This window comes from Falco peregrinus, chromosome 1, assembly GCF_023634155.1.
Source record: "Falco peregrinus isolate bFalPer1 chromosome 1, bFalPer1.pri, whole genome shotgun sequence".
NCBI lineage: Eukaryota > Metazoa > Chordata > Aves > Falconiformes > Falconidae > Falco > Falco peregrinus.
In genome coordinates this window covers 93,628,764-93,650,585 of record NC_073721.1, presented here as the reverse complement: position 1 = coordinate 93,650,585, position 21,822 = coordinate 93,628,764, and the positions used below count along the sequence as shown (strand labels likewise).

Here is a 21,822-nt window from a genome sequence, read left to right as displayed (position 1 = left end):
TACCTGACTGTACATTCATAAGTTCTAGCTTATTCTAGAGTTGCAGATGTTCTATAAAAAAACATGCCACAATCTTTTTATACTACTGCTGACTCCTAACAGATTATTAAGAAATGAACGAAACACCCTTTTAGTGTGCCGTTTTTTTAATCTTGCATGCAGTTCCAGTTGTTCATCTTTAACTGTTCGCAAAACCACGTAAAAATCATTTAAAACACCATACCACCATAAACTGAGAGTTAACTCAAGTAAGTAACTCCTAATAGGCATGCTAGCACCAAACGTATTAAGAAGTCTGCCTTAATGACCAAAGCAGGAAAAAAAAAAAAGGGGGGGGGGGGGGGGGGTAGTGGTGGGATAGTTTACAATAAGAGTATTGCTGTTTGAATTTAAAAGGCTATGTTAACATCGATATTGTAGTATTTTAAGTGACGGTAAAGCCAGTCACTTTTTGGTCCAACATGCAACAAAATTACAGAACCACAGAAAACTATTTTTTTTCCTATTTCACCAACAAGAGACCATTTCTGCTAGTCTAACCCCCCACTCAATGCAGGGTGAGCTAAACAAACCCAGCTGCTCATGGCATTGTCCAGTCAAGTTTAAAGTTTCTCCAAGCACAGAGATTTCACAGGCCCTTTTGGAATCTTGTTCAGTGTTTAACCACTCCTATAGTGAAATGTTCTCCTCCTTGTATACAGTTGCAATCTACTGTATTGTAACTTGTATTGTTTTTTTCTCACACAATCACTGTGGACCTCTGAGAAGCCTGTTCTCTATATCCTCCCACCAACTAGTTGAGGACAAGCTATCCCCTTAGCCTTCTCCTCCTCAGGCCAAGCAAACTCAGCTCTTTCAGCCTCCTTTTCTACATCATGAGATTAATGGCTACTGTTCTGCTTCCTTCTGAAGCGTGAGGGTTTGGCCTCTGCTTCCCATTTAATTACAAAATGGATAATTTTGTTGGTGTTTTTTATTGTAGCTTCGAAACAATTCCTCCAAAGCAACAGCCTTCTTGATTTTAAGTATGGTTAGACAAAAGTATCTTCAGGTCAACTATGCTTCAAGAAAAAAGAAACACATGCTGGGTTCTTTCTAAAACAAAAAAGAACTTTTCTCCTTTAAGAAATAAATTGCGTACTTCAGATTTAAACACAATATGCAGCTCACTTAAAAGTTGTTTCCTATGTTTACACATTGTCAAAAGGGCCTTGACCTTTCATAGTAAAGTATGAAAATATAAAAGTAAGTGGAAAAGCATCTTGCAATAGCTAGATATCACTTGGCTGCTTTAAGAGCCTGACAGTAGTTCATGGTTGTGGTGGATTGACCTTGGCTAGATACCAGGTACCCACCAAGCTGCTCTATCACTCCCTGCCTCGGCAGAACAGGAAGGGAAGAAAATACAATGAAAAAAACCCCACTTGTGGGTCAAGATAAAGGCAGTTTAATAAAGTAATAACAAAAGTCATGTGCATGGAAGCAATGGAAATCAAAAGATGTTTTTCTCCTCTTCCCAGCAGCAGGCAACGTTTGGCCACTTCCTGGGACGCAGGGCTTCAGTATGGTAGCAGTTGCTCTGGAAAACAAACGTCATAAATAACAAATGCCCGCTCTTCCTCCTCCTCTCTCTTAGCTTTTATAGCTGAGCACATGTCATATGGTGTGGAACATCCCTTGGGCGACTGTGGGTCGGCTGTCGTGACTATGTCCCCTCCCAAGATCTGGCCCACCCCCCACCCAGCCTACCGGTGAGGGGGGAATGTTGGAGAGACAGCCTTGGTGCTGTGTGAGCACTGCTCAGCAGTAGCCAGAACACTGGTGTGTTGTCACCCACCACCTTTCTAGCTACCAAGCACAGCACTAGCAGGGTTGCTATGGGGCTCTGCCAGACCCAGTACAACGGTGGTCAGGCAAACCTTTCTGCTCCAGATCAAATGTGGCCTGAGCTCAGGGGAAACACCACAGACAGGTGCTTGATGCTGCGTTAGTACCCAACCCAACAGAACAATGATCTTTCAGCATGCTTCAACAAGTATGCAAATTTCTATCTATTGTCAGATATTACATCACAAAAACATGACCAGTGGTATTTTTAGCCCCGTAGAAAAGGCCTATGTGAAGACTGAATATGAACTACCTTCCACAATCCCCTCACTTAAGATTAATACATACGAGGAACACATAGAAAGAATGGACAAAGCTAACATCATTCGCATCTTTGAAAAAAGTCAAAGCATATTTCACATAAAGGAACTTAAATAATGACAAAGTCCAATCTGTCAAAAAAAAATTGCTGCTCTGGAAGGCAGAGGAGGAGGGTGGACAATGAGGCATTTCAAAGAGGTTATGGCCCACAGGAAGCATCAGTTTGAGTTAATGCAGTATCAGGGTGTTCTCACCCTCCTTCCCCACACAACTTTCAGTATGTCTTGCAAAACATCTTGAAAATAATTTTTGAAAAGCATGAACAGGCATTACCAGTCCCCAGCCAGTCAGCAATAAAGTAACTTCTATATTCTGCTAATTCTGCATCAGTAGATCAGAGCAAAGTTTTACCTATATTTTGTTCAAATATCTGCGCCTTGAGTTCATAAAAACACTAGTATTTGGGACTACTGGTATGTACTGGTAAGACAGCATTAAGAGATATTTCTTATAGCATTGAACTGTATTCCTGATGAAAAACGTCTGCCTGTCCCGTTCCCCGCCCCCGCCCCCCCCCCCCCCCCGAATAAACATCTATAATCTGCCTACGGAGTTAATTACATTGATTTTCTGCCGCTAATGGCTCTCTGTACTACAGTTTTCAACAAGACAACTCAAAACAGTAAATATGAACTGGTAACCCAAGTCTAGTGACCGATGTTTACTATTTGTCCTAATCCAGGGTGCTCTTACAGCTGCTTTCTTTGCTTGAAGTGCTGAGATCGAAATCAAAAGATCCCAGTGCTTTCCCCCAGGCCTCATCTACATGGATCCTCCTGTCAGGGACTTGAGTGCACTTCCATCACCCTAGGGGGTTTGCTGCCAGAAGGACTCCATAAGGAGAAAGATGTATCTTGAAAACACCATCCAGCTCTGCTTCCTCCTTTTTATAAAAATGTTAAATTCTTAATAACTAATAATCCTCTTGTCTGTGCTGTCCTAATGTCATCTTCACAGTTAGTGACCTGTCTATGCATGCAGATCCTAAAAGGAGCTCTCCATGCAGATATCCCACGACCAGTCGCTTTGGCCACGTCATTTATTCCACAGTCAGCTACAAGCTCAAGTCTCTATCAAGGATCATAAACCACATTAGTTACTCCATGACCATACCAGCTGCTCAAACTGAAATTGTAGTTTTCTTGGAAGCTTTGGATCATTCCAATACAAGGTAAGTTTTCAGTTCACCATAACCAGTGACAAGCAGTTCAACTGACCATTATGTACCATCTTCGTATTCTAGAAAAAGGTCAAATGCAGCGGCAGCATAACTCAGATCGCCTGGAAAGCCTGTTGCAGGTGGAATGACCAAGGGCTCATCACCCCAGCAGGCCAAACACTCTGACTGAGGCAGTGCTTTCAGCATAAGCAAATAACATAGAGCAATGGCTCCATGCCACTTGCATTCAGTGCGGATTATGATCTTTTGGTGCTTGGTATTTTCCAGCAACGGGTCCAAAGTCATCTTCTGCAGACCTGATTTCTACACATTGGTCTTGAACAACTGCCAGCAGTTGTGACAAAGGGCATAGTCTCACAGTACCTGAACAAATGAACGGAGAACAGGTGTACTCTCTGTGATCAGGGTCAGTCAACAGTCCAGTGGCTGCTGAACAATTCTACAGTGAAGAGGCACACCAAGCCAGGTAGTCAAAACATCAGGATCCACATCAGCGAGATACGCGGCTGCACAACCACATAGTTGCAACCCAGCTGAGGCAATGGTCAAGGCCAAGCTAGAGCCTGAGCTTAAAGACAACTCCTGAGCAAAAGGGAAACCCTGATAAGACTTCTCACAGCTGTTTCCACAGCAGTCTGACTCAAGATTACATGGGTGGACCATATCCATGATGACCTTGAGTACTGTCAGCCAAATGAACTGCTGGAGAACAGGGTATTTGTGGCCCTGACACCACCTTATCCCTTACTGATAAATACTGCTCCTCCTTATAGGTGATGGTGCAGATACCAGCGTCAGCAACAGCAGTCAATAAAATTCTGACACCCTAATCTCCTATTCATAAGACTCATAACATCATTTTTAAAAACCATCTGCATCTATTTTTCTAACTATGTTGTTTTGGCAAAGCTGCAAGTAGCCCAGACAATAAGAGCTGTCTGCAGTTCTTGGAGGGGCAAAAGGAAGGGGCGCAAGCTCCCGTCCCATGCCAGATCAGAAGTTCTCTTTTTTATTCTGCAAATATTACATGCTCCATATGATCTAGGTACAGAAAGTGCTTTAGAATGAACTTTAAAAGGAAGACTGTAATTTTTATTTTCACAATCCTGATAGTGCAGTCCACAAGGCTTCACAGATATTTTTTAAAAATAAGATTAAGGTAAAATATGGTAGCTACAATATAAGGGTAAAATAAAATACAATACACCATCTCAAAATTTTACATTAAAGATTATATGAAATTGGTGATAAAGCAGTATCTTCTTTATTACAACAAACTAGATCTACCAGAAACAACTGAGGGGCTTGTGCCCCCACTCCCCTGCTTTTGACATTGACATTGAAGTTTTAGCTCTTACAGCTGCAAAGAGGCGTACTTCTATAAAGTTAATCCTATACTGCAACAAATGATGTAAAAGGACAACTGTAAAAACAGCATGGATTTTGAGACAAACAGTAAAAATGTGTCATTAGGCTTCAAAGTTAACAGTTAATTTTTACTGTTATTAATTTTGGATGTATTGTTCTGGACAGGCTTTATTTTAGAGGAGGATCAGCACTGGTAGCATCAGAGCAGCTAGTGAGATAAGGTACACACAAAAAAACCAATGCAACTTCTGTGTGTATGTATGTATGTATGTATAGAAGAGATGCCTTTCATCTCCCAGTGTCAAGAAACTCCCTTGGGCTACAACACCAGGGTCATATCTTACTTCCTACCACCTGAAAAATGCAAAGCAATCTCCCCAGTTATTCCTTAACTGCTTACAAGAAAGTCCACCCCCATCATCCATTAAAAAAAAAAAACCACCACCACAAACAAACCAGAAAAAACCCACACAAACAAAATACTCCCAACCCCCAAACCAAAACAAACCACAAAACTCCTTAACCTCTACTGTACTATCCAGTGCACCAAGAATTCAAGTCAAATTCAAGGAAACTGAAGGAAAGTCAATATCAGAACAATTTCTTAAAATCTGTTGTTTCCACAATTATGTATTTGATTGGAGCAACAACAGGGATAATAAATTCACAAAAACCTTTTTATTGTATTGAGACAAAGGATTATTAAGGCTCATCATTACATTTCATCATTCTGATTCAACCTTGGTTTGTTTTCCTAATGTGCACCTTGAAAAGATGGTGCTTCTCCCCTTCCAAAAGGCTGCACCTATCAGAGAATTAAGGTAATTTCTCTGGAGTGAAAAGCAAAGGCCTGTCTACAGGTCAGGCAGATGCATTTATATTCCCTTGACAACAAGCACAGTCCCTTATTCTAACTCAAGGGAATGTTACTGCATTCCCCCCCCCCCAGACCAAAATTAGAGTCTTCTAGAATACATCCAGTCCCACTTCAGACAGAGAAGGATATGGCTCTTTTAAAAGGTAAAGAGAAATCGTGATTTCTTTCGTGATGAAGACCAGTGCTACTGCTTAAGGCAGCAAGCTTCTTAACAGTTGGGGTTTTTTTTTTTTTAACTTCCAAAGCAAAATTTGTTTCAGTGTATGGAATATTAATAAAAAAATATACTCTTTTCACTACTAACATGTAGCCTATACCAGTGAAAACTGAGAAGCAAAGGTACTTAAGAACAGTATCAGCTGTGTTTCTTGCATATAAATGCCATTGTTCAAGGTGTGCTGATCCCATCTGATGTATGTTCTGCTCTTGTAAGAAGTTCTAAACCAAAACCACCTTAAATAGATGCAAAAAAAACCCTCGAAAAAGCTTTTGTTGGTTAACAGCTAGCCAAAAATATACACAAAACCCCCATACAGCAATTCAAAATCTTACAAACTGCAAAAATACAGGAGATAGACGCTTAGTATTATGCAAAAGTGTCATACCAACATGTATTTTTCCAATGAATTATATAAAACGTGGATTTTCAATGCACTAATTCTATCAACCCGAAAGAATGCATTCTGTGAAGAAATTTAAACATTCAGAACTGCACAAAGCGACAGGCACATAAGAGCTTGCTTGTTAAAGCCGAACCGCATCTCTGCTAGGAAATGCTTTCTGAATACATAAAGGATATTTTCACAATAAATGTCACGTCTCTTCCCCCCCCCCCCCTTCCTCCCCCAACAACACTTGCAATTATTTTACGCGCTGCAGCGGGTTTGGAAGGAGCTCTATCTGAACGATTCGCACAAAAAAAGGCTTTGAAGCGCACCAACCGTTTGCCCTTATTCTATATAAACTGTACAGTGATAACTTGGCTCTTCCCTCCCCCCCACTCAATACCTTTCTGGGTAGTGACTTCACATCCTTTGACATCAGCACAGCTTGAAAGGGGGATGGGAGAGTTACGGCTGAAAGCAGCAAAACCTGCTTTTAACTGTGTACGCAAACGCCCCGACGGATCCTTCAGCCTTCCCCGAACGCAATGAACAGGAGCGGGTTTGCCCCCCGCCGCGGCCGGGCCCCACCGGCCCCGGCCCCACAATGGCCATTTCCGAGCGGGTCGCAGGGTCGCGCCGCGCTCCCGCACGCACAATAACTCACCTCTAATATGCAAAAGGGCCACGGGCTGGAACGGCCCGTTGGAATTGGCTGCGTCAACCACCATCCTGCTGCCGGCTCTGTTACATGTCAACATCTAGGCTCCGGCAGGCACGGCGGTGTGTGCCTTAAGGCAAGGGACCGGCCTCCATTTTAGTTTAAAAAAAGACAGAAACTGAAGCGCTCTGCAGCTGGAGGGAACTGGCTGGTCTGTGATGTCAGCGGGCGGGGAGGCGCCCCATTGGCTAACGGCAGCAACTTCAAATGACACCGAGGAGGCCGCAAATGAGCGGGGGCTGCTGCGGGCTGTCACCGCGCCCGCGCCCCCCCCCCGCGCCCCCGGCCCGGCGCAGCGGGGAAGCAGCAGCCGCAGCCTCCGCAGGTGACTGGGCTGTTGCGCCTGTTTGTTTGCTTCAAACCAGGATGATCCTCACCGCTGCTCTAGTACCGCCCCCCCCCCAATATCCAGTACGCACCTGCTCGCAGGAGCGCACGCATTCTGCTCCTGCCTCCTTCCAGCACTTACTACTCACTCTTTACTCCCTCCTTCCCTAAGGCTGCCAGGAATACCCACCGGGACTTAGCCCCCACAGCACTGAGGGCAACAGCCACAACTTCAGCTTTCAAGAGCTGTAATGAAAGGTAGTTCATAGTAAGGTACAGGTCCTTTAATTACTATTATTCTTAGTGATTTATAAACATAAAACCTCATAAGCATTCCCATGAGCTGTTTTATGACTGGTTGCTAACACATTATGAATAAAAATATAGACATAGGACACTCAGGAGATGAAAACCCTCATGTTTCATGCTCATCCCAAGTATTTCTTTCATTCCAGAAACATACCTATCTCAAGTTTACCTTGATTGCTGTAAAACTTGGATAATGCAGAACTCTGAGTTTCCTTTCTAGAAATTTCTAGTAATTACAAATAACTTTTTTTTAATTATTAAAAACTAAGATACTGCAGCACTAAGAACCAATATATAGGCATCTGAAAAAAATTTTGCTGCATAACCCCAGAAATTCAGAGTACAACCATTTCTAAACTTTAGTTAAATTACTTAAGGTATTTACAACAATTTCTATACTCTTTTTAGTTAAATTACTTCAGGTATTTGGAACAAAACTGCAAGCAACCTCTTCCTCATCACCTGAGACCTGCGTGTCTGTTTTTACAACAGGCTGTTTGAAGGACTGTTTTGTCTCCCAGGGACTGCAACTCCGGGAACGATGCTCTAAGAAACAAGCAACGTTATATTTCCACTATCTCCAAATCTGTGCTTTTCCCCAAATGCTATTTGCACTTGTATGTCACCTTTAAATATTTAATTACTTGTTTTACAATGCTATCTTAACTTAGATCTTTCCAAAGGAGGAGTAAATCAAAAAAAGAGGAAGAGACTTTTCAATTAGGTAAGTTACATAAGGCAATGAAAACGTGGAACAAAAATTACAGGGGATATGCATACCTGGTTGGAAAAATTATATGCCACTACATAAAATACTACACTATCAAAAGTGAGTTAGAGCTGTACTAAATATTACTGAATTTGAAGAAGGAAAAAGACTAACTGGAATATAAAAAAAGAAGAATATTACCCGTAAGGCACATGATAAAATCAATTGGATTTACTGATTCACAAGGCCTAACTTGAAGTAGTGCCTCCTGGATGTCACAGTTGAAGAAGGATGTAAACCTGGCGAGAAAGTGCAATGATGACCAATCTAGAAAACATTACTTAGTTTAAAAAATACAGCTGCTCTGTTTGGTATGGTGTGGGTTGTTGGTGGCTTTTCTTTGGTTGGTTGGTTTGGTTGGGGTGGGTTTTGTTGGTTTTTTTGCTAGAAAGGCCTAAACTGACCAAGTCTTTTAAAGCATGATTATGGAGATGGAGTGCATTAGTTTTTCTACATTCACTACGCCCAGGAAATTCCTCCTACATCAAGGAAGATCAGGTTAGATACTCAATCAAATCCTCTCACAATAAGCATAGTGAAACTAAGTAGGAGACTGCAGACTTTCTAGTAATTTAAAAAATGGCCAAACATCATGAATGATACAAATGTAGCTGGATCCTGCTTTTGAGAACATCAAAATGGATTACATCAGCTTCTGATGCCTTTTTGAACCTCTGTAGTCTTAGGAAAAAAGTTAAAGAAATTTGTTCTTCCAGTCCAGGCAAAAACAGAGGTGTACTCCCAAAAAAAGTCTTTAAGTTAGTATGGAGTTTTGGTCTTATAAAACAAAAAGCTAGCATAGAGATATGCCTTTAACAAAACTGGATTAAAAAACAAAACCAAAACTGACCTCAAAGTTTTCTACAATATCTTGATCAATTAAGGAGAAAACTAAAGAACTGAGACTTTTCTTGCAATATTTTCATATGCAGAATTTTGTAAGCAAAATCTGTTTCTTTTCCCCATTTAAATTACAATTAGGCTGTTCTATAGTTATAAGATGCAGTATGAAGTGGCACAAGTTAGGTTTAAAATTGTAGTTTATTTGGTAACCACATCTTTAAGAGGCAGCTGCTCTGTCTCTCCTTGTGCCTTTGCTTTTATGGTCAACTGCTGCTGTCTCTTTGAAACTCCCTGAAAGATTAAAATGGCTATGCAGACTGCTGGTCCAATGGCATACAACTTAAATACTGTACTGGAACACAACAGAACAAAAAAAGGAGCATCACTTTAGTTACAGTGCCATTTCCTATTTTATACATAAGCATGACTTGAATAGCTGGAGGTTCATTAGCAAATTTTAGGTCATGGCTTAAGAGTCAACCCCCCCTACACTGTTCTTACCTAAAGAGAGTAAACGTGCTATTTGCAGCACTAGCGGTAGTATTGGCAGAACACTAAGTCACATTCACGTAAAGTTTTCTCTTGCAAGATAGACATTACCCTGTTCACATTTCTTCCTCTTTGCAGGACTGTTAGATCTGAGGCCACTACTTGGTAAACTACCATGAAAGTGGTTTAATTCAGTATATTTCTGGTGTGCTTTTGACAGGATACTAGCGGAACTGAAGAAATCAATCTTTGTAAGACCTTTAGCTCATTAATCAAATCTGGTATCTTCTCGCCAGTCATACAGATTGAGACATACATTCTGATCAGGAGGTTTGTATACCCTTCCTTTGTTTTAGCCTTAAGATACTTGATTTGCCACCAAAGGAAAATATTTACTTAAAGTGAATTATTTTGAGCAACTTGGGGGGGAGGGGGGCAGCGCAAAGAAAACTGAGTTAGGAATTGACTTACTAATGGGGAAGGAAAGAATATTAGTGCAAGTGGAACGGAGATAATGAATATCAATGGGAGGAGGGGAGGAAGACTTTACTTGAACAAATTTATGAAGATGCTTCTGTTGCAAGAGAATCAAAAAACATACTAACTTTGGCTACCCATTTTTTAGAATTAAATAAATGAAAAAAATGTATTGACAGTATAGCAAAGCTGTAGCTATTACAGGTTTCCTGATGAACCCTGGTAATAATTTCTAACTTCCTGATGATGGGAATGAAGGAAAATCCTATAAAGTTCTTAGGATATAATGAAATGTGTTACATTTAGGATCAAGCACTATAGCTAGTGAATTCTCTTTATACTGGGAGGCTGTGTAGTATGTCTTTCAAAACATCAATCCATTTGGTTGTCATTTAAAAAACAACCAACACACTGCAGCACCCCAACAACAAATTTCCCTGCCCAAAGTCTGCCTTTATTTCCATTCTGAAGTAGCTGCTATTCTGATAGCAACAGAATCAACAACATATGGTAATTAAAACTGGATGAACTTCTGTTTCCATGAAGACACCTTGGATCAAGTTAGTTACCTCTCAGACTTTATGAGGAGTTTTCATTTTTGGATTGCGGGAGGAGGGAGCTATTTAGTCTCAACTCTAAAGGTAACTAAAGGCATAATTCCACAGCTGCTGAAGTTGCTATCCCTCAGCAACCTAAACCAGCCTAGTTACAGGCTGCTTCAGTTCCCTTCCTACAGTCCCCTCCTACTTTATTTTGCTCTCATCTGCTTCAGTGGTCATCAGACCCACAGCTCAGTTGGTTTAGTTCAGTAATCCAACAGAAAGCCACTTACTTTACTGTCAGACTGGTTTTCCGTTAACTTATTGTGTTCCACAGCAGCCTAAGGTAAGCTAAGTCTGTATGAGCTACTGCTGCAATCCCACCTCTTCTGAGGCACACCTCTCAACCTCTCTGAGGTGCAACCATCTGAAATCGCTGTATGAGGGCTTGTGCAGCTGCACGGTTGAACCAGATTAGGAAACTGAGCGGAGTTAAAATAAGAAGGGAAAAGGATGAGTTTGAGCTATGCTGAGTCTATTATCTGGTTTACCAGACAGCTGCCCAAAAAAGGTACGGGAATAAAACACTATTTGCTTTTCCTGCTAGGACCAATGCAATTTTGCACCTCCAATTATAGTCCAAGCACCATTCTCATAAACAATGTCAGGCTACAGAAAACAAGGGTCTCTTCACAACCCTGAACAGCGAGTTACTCAAAGACAGTAACTTTGTTTTAGGGGAGAAAAGACACTGGATGCTACACATTTGGAGGAGAAATCACAGCAACAGGAAGGATACTGGACTTCTCCTACAAAGTTCCAACTCAATTTCAAAGGACAGCCAAGAGAAAATTCAAGGACACAGAGGCAATAAGCACTATGTTAACATCTAGCTATCAAAAAAAATACACAGGTGAGAAAAAAATCCTCACCTGGATGAATGAAACTGGTATGGACTATCATTTGGCTTCCTTAAAGAATTCCTATGACTGAAGCATGGCAAAAGATAGCATTCTACCTTCCAAGCTGAGAAATTGATAATATTTACTCCCCTTTCAGTACAGGAAAAAATGATTAAATGTAGAATTGGCAAATACCTGCCTGTGACTGAAATGGTCTCTGTATTGGGTCTGGCAGAGCCCCATAGCAACCCTGCTAGTGCTGTGCTTGGTAGCTAGAAAGGTGGTGACAACACACCAGTGTTCTGGCTACTGCTGAGCAGTGCTCACACAGCACCAAGGCTGTCTCTCCAACATTCCCCCCTCACCGGTAGGCTGGGTGGGGGTGGGCCAGATCTTGGGAGGGGACATAGTCACGACAGCCGACCCACAGTCGCCCAAGGGATGTTCCACACCATATGACATGTGCTCAGCTATAAAAGCTAAGAGAGAGGAGGAGGAAGAGCGGGCATTTGTTATTTATGACGTTTGTTTTCCGGAGCAACTGCTACCATACTGAAGCCCTGCGTCCTCAGTACTCAGAACTCTCAGCCTCAGCAGGGACCCAAACTGCATCTGAGGACACCGTGGCTGAGATAGGGACACAGACAACAACTACAGTAATTGCCCCAGTAGTGAAAAAGAAACAGTGGACAAGAACACTCTCCAAAGATCCAGAGGATGTTCTGCATGCAAGAGCCATGTGGAGGACGGTGATTCAAAGTGTCCCAATACCATATTCTAACAGCTTGGCAGTGATGTATTGCCCGAATACAGATAAACCAACTGTGGAGAAAGTGTCTTCTTGGCTCCAAAACTCTGAAGAAAATCTCTGTACTTCCTCATCCCTACTGGTCAGCACCTTGGCTGTCAGGGACACTCCAAGAAATCAGTCCTCTCCTGGCCCAGAGGGAAAGGCAGGCAGCCCCAGGCACATGCTGTGTGGTGCACTCCAGTTCTTCCTGCATGTCCAGGGCGAGGACATGAGGAAATGGGATGGTGAACCCACCTTTAAGCTGGAAGCCCACTTAGGAGAACTGAGAGGGAAGACAGCTGTTAAAGAAGGGGTCACCCAAGAAGGCTGTCAGCATAGTGGCTGTAGAGACACAAGGCAGTAACGAACACTCTCCCAGATGTAGAACTGAAATCACCTCCCAGGTGACAGGACCAGCTGTGCAAAATGTACTCTACACTGCATCTGGGGAGCATGGTCTTACCTGGAGCCTCTGGCAGAAAACATCAGGAGAAACCTGAGGTTGACATTAGGGTTTGGAGCTGGGGGTACTGAGGATCAGAAGCCCACTACACCCCAACCAAAAAAAGAGATACTAGCAGCATATGAGGGGGTTGGAGCCACTTCAGAAGTTGTTGGTACAGAAGCACAGCTCCTTTTGGCACCACGATTGCCTGTGTTACACTGGATGTTCAAAGGAAACATCCCCTCTACACATCACGCAACCAGCGTTACATGGAGTAAGTGGGTGGCATTATCATTCAACAAGCTTGACTGGGGAAATCCAGCTGCCCAGGAATCTTGGAAGAGATCATGGACTGGTCAGAAAGCAGAGATTTTGGAGCATTGCCTGAGGGGGTGGCTGAAGCCCAAGAGGCACCACCATATAATGAGTTATCAGACAATGAAAGGCATTATACTTTGTTTACTGATGGATCCTGTCATGGGGTAGGAAACCATTGGAAGTGGAAAGGTGCTCTGTACAGTCCCACATGACAAGTCACTGAGGCCACTGAAGGAGAAGAGGAGTCAAGTCAGTTTGCAGAAGTGGAAGCCATCCAACTAGGCCTAGAGATTGCTGGATGAGAAAAGTGGCTAGTACTCCATCTCTGTACTGACCCCTGGTTAATGCCCTATGAGGATGGCTACAATAATGGCAGACCACCAACTGGCAGTGCAGGGGTAAACCTATCTGGGCTGATGCGCTGTGGCAAGAAATCCCTGCCCAGGTAAAAGACGCGGCTCTAAAGATATATCATGTAGATGCTCATATGCCCAAAAGCTGTGCCACTGAAGAACATTAAAACAAACAGCTATTTGTAGCTTGACAGGCCCACAAAACATTGGGACTTCTAGGGAGAGATGCTACATACAGATGTGTTCATGATCAAAGGGTGGACCTGACCATGAACACCATCACACGGGTCACTCATGAATGTGAAATGTGCTGCAATCAAGCCAGCCACACAAGTGGAATCTCCCTGGAACAGAGGGCGGTGGCTGGTTTTTTGATACGGTGAGGCCTGGCAAATTGACTATATTGGACCACTGCCACGAACACGCCAAGGCAAGTGCTATATACTCACCATGGTGGAAGCAGCTATTGGGTGGCTACAAACATACCCTGTAAGCCACGCCACTGCCTGGAACACATCTTAAGCCTTGAAAGACAAATTTTGTGGCAACATGGTACCCCAGATCAAATTGAATCGGACAATGGGACTCATCAGAAATAATCTTATAAACTCCTCAGCAATGAAACATGGCATTGAATGAATGTATCACATTCCCCATCACCCACAACCCCCTGGAAAGATTGAGAGGTGTAACAAACTGTTAAAGACTATGTTGAGAGCGTTAGGCAATGGGGCATGGAAGCACTGGGATAGTAATTTAGCAGAAGCCACTTGGCTAGTTAATACCAGAGGATCTGCTAACTGTCCTGGTCCTGCCCAAACAAAACCCCTTCATGGTGGACATAGCCTGGACAGCTGACCTTAAGTGACCAAAGGGATATTCCATACCATATGACATCTGCTAAGCTATAAAAGCCAAGAGAAAGGGGGAGGAAGGGGCAGGGGACATTTGTTATTAATGATGTTTGTATTCCAGAGCAACCGCTACACATACTGAAGCCCTGCTTCCCAGGAACTGGCCTGCTAACAGGAAGTAGAGAATAACATCTTTTGTTTTCCATTGCTTCCATGCATGCAACCTTTGATATTGCTTTATCAAACTACCTTTATCTCGACCCACAAGTGGGTTTTTTCATTTTACTTTCTCCCCTCACTGTTCTGCTGAGGAAAGCAGTGATAGAGCAGCTGGGTGGGTACCTGACATCCAGCCAAGTTCAACCCACCACAGTCTGTATCTGAATTTCCTAATATTTGCATGGTCACTGTAGCACACAGACAACAGTGCCAAGTTTTCCTTCAGCCAATATTGTACACCCAAAAGGTTTTGTAAGTGGGGGATGGGGAGGGAAATCAGTAGATGTCTGTTGAGTTCAGAAAGCCATATATTTTAAGAACTGCATCTAGTACAAAAACTTATTTCCCAGGCCAGACTGCAGAACCTCTTTTCAGGTATTGGCACACTATTTTAATCAAGTGCAGTATAAAAGCTAACACATATGCCAACAAACTCACTCCTTTCTGCAGCCTTATTAGGTAGATCACACATGCCATTTTCAATAAACAAAGCTTAAAAACATTATGTTTGAGTGAAACCTTGAGAGCATGCTAGTTATCCAGCAAACACTGACTTATATTTACATGTATAAATATTGCATTCAATGTTTGATCAGTAGAGGTCTTACGAAGGGAAAAGTTCAGTGTAGCAGCAAAAATGTCTGGGTCTGATTATAATGAAGACCTGTGCAATGGAACAAAATGTTCTTTTTGTAAATAAGGGCATAATAAAAGATGTTTCAAGAGAGATCTAAACTCTGAATTCAGAGACAGGTTAGACTCTAGAAAAAAAGACAATACTACATTTTGAATCCTATTTTTATGGATTCTATCCAAGCTTCAGTAGAAACAAGTTTGGTAGGAAATGCTGCCAGTGACAGATGTAGAGCATTCTTCTAACACTTTCAGCTGCTGACTAATGAGTAGGTGTTTGATAGGGCAGTTGAAATGAAAAATAGCTCATTAATCCAAGCCTATGATTTCATGTAAAGCTAGCTAACAAAAACCTGCAAAACAACAACAACAAAAAAAAATAAAAATCACACACAAGCAATGTATTCTCCTCTATAATCTTTTTTTGGTAGTTACACACTTACTATCATGTTTCTTAATCTTTAAACTGTAATGTAGTAATTCAGACTGGATAATTGCTAAATGTTTTTTAAATTAATGATTTCATAATCATTAAATAATGAAATATTTACTCATTTGATAGATCATATTTTCCTGTATGAACACCAATCAATTGTCAGTTTGTGCTTTAAGAAATGTATATGCTTACCACACATTTTAGTAATTCTTCTAAGCATTTAGAAGAAAATACAAAAAACCCAGGAAAGTTTGTTTATGCAACACTATGGTCATGTTTTTAAGACAGAAGTTCAAAGACAAAGTTACTAAATTAACATGACAAGAAGTCTCTACAGTTCTTTCACATGATACAATACATATAATCACTGACACCTAACCATACCCACCCTGACAGAGGAAAGAGTGAGCTTCTGCAGTATTTTCCATTATGGACTTTTTGTTTCAATAAATTCAATACAATATTGAGCTGCCAAAAATAATACAAAGGCATGAACACAGCGAGGACCAGAACGATGAACTAACTCAGTATGCTGAGTGCTAATCTAGTGTGTGTACAAGGCAGAAGAGCATCATCTGTTTCACAAAACTGTATTCCTTGCTGTTTTGCAGGAGAATGAATTTGCTTTGCCCCAGTGTTTTGCCTTTTAAATGCATTACGTATTAGGGCAAATTATCTTTTCTATTAGCATTATCTTGTTTAATCTGCCATCTTACTTTGCATAAAATACTTGTAGCTAAACAGTGGTGCTACCACCTTGCAGCTGGACAAAACTCCTTAATTGCCAGGCACACACACAAGAAGCATCATTCAACTGGAAAGGCCAAAGTACCACACCTTTGTTCTCTACCTAATTTGCAACTGGCACCAGTAGGTTTCTGTGATGAAAGTGACATTAAGTATTGAGACCTCCAGTCTCAACAGCTCCTAAGAAAAGTGCTCCTCAAAACCCCATAGTCCATTATTGCTATGATTCTCATAAATTCAATTATATTGCATATATCCAGTCAGTGCCTTTTGGATCATGAAAACAGACAATAGTTTTAAATGAACAGGTAACTCTGCTTAAGTTTGACCTTACCCTAATAATGAATTTGTGGAAATTTAACAGTATAGATTGCTAAATTTCTCTGCAGCACAGAGAACAATACTTGATTGCCTCTTAATTTGTCTTTATACCAATTTTGCTTACTTATCTGTACTCTACAGCTGAAACACACAACCACCATACATTTCTGATCTCTTGAGAAATTCTCACTTTCTCTTCCTTCCTCACGGTTACAACAGTTTTATCAATGAAAATTTGGTTCAGTTGTTTAAGTATCAGAATCTTAAAGAATCACCTCTTCTGCAATCTTGATTCATCAGACTTTAACATTGTACAGACTACAAAAACAGAGCTATCTCCTAGACAGCCATTTATGACTTAAAAACATTAGGAAAGCTTTAATAACGCTTGCCTTCCTATCAGAGTCCTGTATCACAGACAGACAAGTTGAGACACTACCCTGACGTTCTCTTGCACAGAACAGACTCAGAATTTGGCATAGCTCTAAAGTCTCTGCTTGGGGGTGTGTGTGGGGAAACAAACCAAAAAAAGAGACAAGAAATAAGAAACCATGCGGTCTGCATGAAATGTGCTCAGAAAAACAGCACCCTTATGCCTTGCCGTGTTCATTATTCCTTCCCCCCCCCGACTTTTTTTTTTTTAAATAGATATGACTGATAGTATTTTTAATGTTGAAATCATGCTATGTCAGAAACAGACATCTCTACCAGAAGGTCAAAACCAGGACTGATCAACATGCACAGCAAGATCTTCAACAACTAAATACCAGAATCCGTTTAATGATATCACATGCAGTTATTCTACATTAAGAGAACAGCACTGTATTCCATATCCTACACTTCTCAGCATTAAGAGTTTGTATATCCAGATCTGTCAATGTAGCTCATTTCTTCCTATCTTGATACGTAACTTTGGAAGAAGATTGTATCCGCATTTTCAAGATCAAAAGTCCAACTCCAAGAGGTAAACAGTAACTCTGTAAATAGATTTGAAACCATACCTGAAAATAAAAGCTGAATTTCAATCACCACTTTAAGATTATATAAAACAATGTTCACTTATCTAAAAAAAAAAAAAACCAACCCCAAAACCCATTCCCAAATCCATGAACAAAACCATGACACTTGTCATGATAGGAATCCTCTTTAAGACTATAAAAAGGACTCTATCCAGCTTTAAAAATCATACAGAAATGCTGCCAAAAGGCATATTTTTGAATCATGCTCAAATTTACATATGCATGACTAATGTTCATTGGGAAATTTTGCAACACTTCAGAATATTAAGGAGAACTGACTTTTTATTTTTTCAAATTTGTTATTCTCCGATTGACAGAGAAAGTTATCTTTTAATGAGTATTACTTGCAGGTTAAAGTAATATTTGTGACAATTATATTTGCCAGTGCACAACACCTTTTATCCCAGTCAGAGCATCTGCATATTGTAAAGAATTCTCAGTGCAACATTCTTACATACTGGAGGGATTCAGACCACATCCTTAAAAATCTCACCATCTTCTACAACTGTTTTCTCCAAATGCTGCATGTTTACACAGTTTACCGAAATCTGCATTATCTTTGCAAAATATTGTGTACAAATCCAAGTACACTCACCTGTTTGTACTCTTAAAAATCCCTTGTAGCATATAAACTAAGTGTACAGAATGGACAAGGGAGCATCTTAGAAATACATACTTAGCAAGATTGTACCATAGGAAAAAAACAAACCATCAACCTGTAATGGAAGTATTACTAAAATGATAAATTCTTAGTAATATAAATTCTCATTTTTAATAACATGCACATCTTTGAATCAGTAAGCCTCTTTCACTTTTCTGTATTAATAGTCCTGAATAGAAGCAAAACACATTAATGTTTGGGTTACTAGTTAACCAGTTATGAAATGCCACACTGCTGGCTGTTCTATTTTTTTTGTTTCTTTTTTTCTTTTTGATCTTGGTCAATTACTCAGCAAGTCCATCACTGTAGCAACCTTATTCTGAAGATGCTGACACCCACTATTCTCACATGGTAAGGGACAACTATAGTCTCAGTAAAATCAGAGAAGAAAACCAGAGTTTTATTTTTTAATTAAAAATAACTTAAACATTGCAGGCAAAATTCAGAAAACATCAAGTCTGATCTCCTAATGGTTTAGATAGCAAGCTAAGCTTATTGAATTTACAAATGTTTGTGTTGTCAAGTTTTTTTAATATGCATGTAAGAGAAGGGTAAAAAAACGCAGCTAGATACAGAAATAAATGCAAATACCCCCAAAATAGTAAGAGAATATATATATATCCTTCCTTTCCGTCAGCATTAAACCCAAGTGATTTTTTTTGTTTCAAATTTTAGAAATTCGATCTGTATGACAGTCTTTGTATACTAACTCCATAGAAACCGAAGTGAAAAATGTATTACTGCAGCTGTCAAGCACACAAGCAACAAGCATGCAATTCATAACATATCATTACACTCTCAAAAGTTTCCTCTCAAAACTGAACAAATGCGACTAGATGAGTAGCACATATATATCACATTCAGGCTCTAGAGCTTTTTCCAGTATGTAATGTATTTGGGTGTCAGAAGTTCATAGAAGTAACCTAGACTCAAGAACTAAAGATCACCCATTAGCATCACCAGAAATAAATATCAGCACACAACTAAATCATTGACACTGTGGAATTATTCGCTGATTAACCATGAAAAAAATCTATCTATAACGTTACAAGGAATTCAAGCTTCCTGCATTAAGTGGAAGGGGGTGGTTGTATAGACACAAAATACTTCAGTGTGTCAATGGTCAGGTACATATAAGCTTGGATACAATACTTTTTGTACAGTTTAATAAATATTCATATTGGACACTTTCAAACAGAACACATTCTTAAATTTTTAAATAATTTCAAGACATCTCAACATTACAAACTGTTTTCTTCAGAAAGGAAGAATGAAGAAATTCATATGTTTCTGAAGGCTGAAAAACCCTTTGTCATTTATATTTGATATAGATAACCAAAGCATTAATCTGCAAGTTTTCAAATCATAATAGAGCAAAACATACTTTAAGGCAAATAAGTAATTTTTTCCCAATAAACAACTGGGAAGGAAAAAACCATCAGCTTTCTGTAACTGAAGTACTGTACTGCAAGTGTTAACTAACAGGGAGAACTGGATAAGCAGAAATTAACACAACACAAGTTTGTTGGCATAGAATTTTTTTTTTCTGTGAAAATAGGCAAGATCTTTTCAAAATGTTTGACACAGTTCTGAAGGTGCTTCTCCAGAGATACTTCTGGGTTATCTGTGGGCAGACAAGCTACCTATTGTACCCAAACTGTATCAGGCTGCACCGCACTGCGCTGCAGAGAGCTTTGCTGGTTTGCAGCTTTACTAATACATAGATCTCAGTGCTCCACAAGCCAATTATATCAGAGACTTCTTTTCGATGTTCACCTCTATTCTTAGAGCCTCTTAACTCATTCTTTTTTTTTTTTTTTTTTTTTTTTGAGTTCTGAGCTATCCTGCTTCTCCATTTCCCAAATAAACTAAGGGTGTACAATGCTAATCAAACTGCTCCAATGAATATAAATCATACCACACTAATACCAGTCACCAGGGCAAATAGGCTGGTATTTCCAGAAGCCTATTGTCAGCACTTCTGTGCAATGCCCAAGAGAAAGTTCACAACATGCTTGAAGACCAAAAAGTATTTCCTAAATAAGAAGCCTTGATGAAAACGCACTTTGGCAGCTCCTCCTTTCCCTTCCCACTATTTCAAGTGATCCACTGACCTCAGCTCCAGCCCCATGGCACAGAAGGAAGGTGGTTATCTCCACAATACTGCAGGCCATTTAGAGTTTACCAGTTACAAGCTCTCACAGACCTTAAAGTATGCAAGAACAACCCCATTCTACATGCTCTGCTTAAAATACAATCTCAGGTAAAAGTATCACAGTATGCAGTAGTCAATCCAACATTTATGAAGAAAATGCACATCTCTTGGTCTACTACAGATAGTAGAAAGGTTTCCCAGGTACTGTAGCCACAGAAATACAGCCACCTGTTACAAGTAACTGGTTTGAGTTTGAGAGCGGATTAAACACAGCTAACCTGAAAGAGTACTACATTCTTCCCATCTCTTCATGGAAGCTAAAGCTGCCTTAAACTCAGTCCTTTAAATTATAGCCTGCCAGTCCATTTAACTCCTGTCCAGACACAGACATTACAAAACACACTTAAACCTGTCAAAAAATTAAGTTTCCCAGCTTCACTTGACCCACTGAACACATATCAAGTCACATATCTACGTACACATTAGGAGTACTGGCCAATAGCATCCTCATCAACCCTAATAAGTAGGAATTAAATCATGACTGAGCTTGTGGAGTGAGCACAGCAATTATACAGACACCTGCTATAATCCATGAGACTGGACATAGCTTTATTCATGAAGACAGTAATTACTACTCATCACTAAATCAGCAATTGCACTAGTGTTTCATAACAAAGTTTGGTCCTCGACAGCCTGGGGACACAGGTACACCATCAGACATCCACCAGAGATAAGCTCAAGATCTTTTCTTTTGTTTCACTTGAGAGTGGGGGTGTGACCACAGACTGAAAAGCAAGTATAATGCATACGCACAATACTTCTACCATTTCTGCACATCTAGGTGTGTTGCATCAAAAATGCTAAAATGCACTCAGAACATAGCTTATACAGTTTTTAAGACTCAACCTTTTTTTTTTTTTGTATACCACACCACCACACACACACACCCTGCCAAGTCCAAGCAGGCTCTCTCCTGCCCTTCACTGGCCTACTAGTTCAAACTGAAATGGAGCCAAGGTGGAAAGAGAATCCACTGTAAGACTGATTACTTTCCCCTTGTCCCACCTGCAAGAATTTTTGTCATTTCCAGCTCACCATTCACTCTGCTTTTAACTGCATGCTCAGTTCTAGTCTCCCTGAGCTGACAATCCCAGGCACTACCAGAAACACAGTATTTAAAACAGGACAAAGCAAAGGTTCTAAACCAAGTAACAAATGTTTTTCTTTGTAGCGGAGTCTTTAAACAAAAGGTTAAATGAT

General features: G+C 40.5%; 1 protein-coding gene across 4 annotated transcripts in view; it reads right to left on the bottom strand.

Annotated features, from left to right (window-relative positions):
- Positions 1-21,822, bottom strand: part of PPP2R5C (protein phosphatase 2 regulatory subunit B'gamma) — an 88,976-nt gene that overhangs the window by 48,733 nt on the left and 18,421 nt on the right. The window contains exon 1 of one of the 4 annotated variants that reach the window (XM_005242956.4): positions 6,903-7,108. The exons of the other annotated variants lie outside the window; for them this stretch is intronic. Coding sequence (XP_005243013.1) covers positions 6,903-6,996 — 94 coding nt within the window. The 5' untranslated portion in view covers positions 6,997-7,108. Of the gene's footprint in view, positions 1-6,902; positions 7,109-21,822 lie in introns of those variants that run through there. 4 annotated transcript variants of the gene reach the window in all.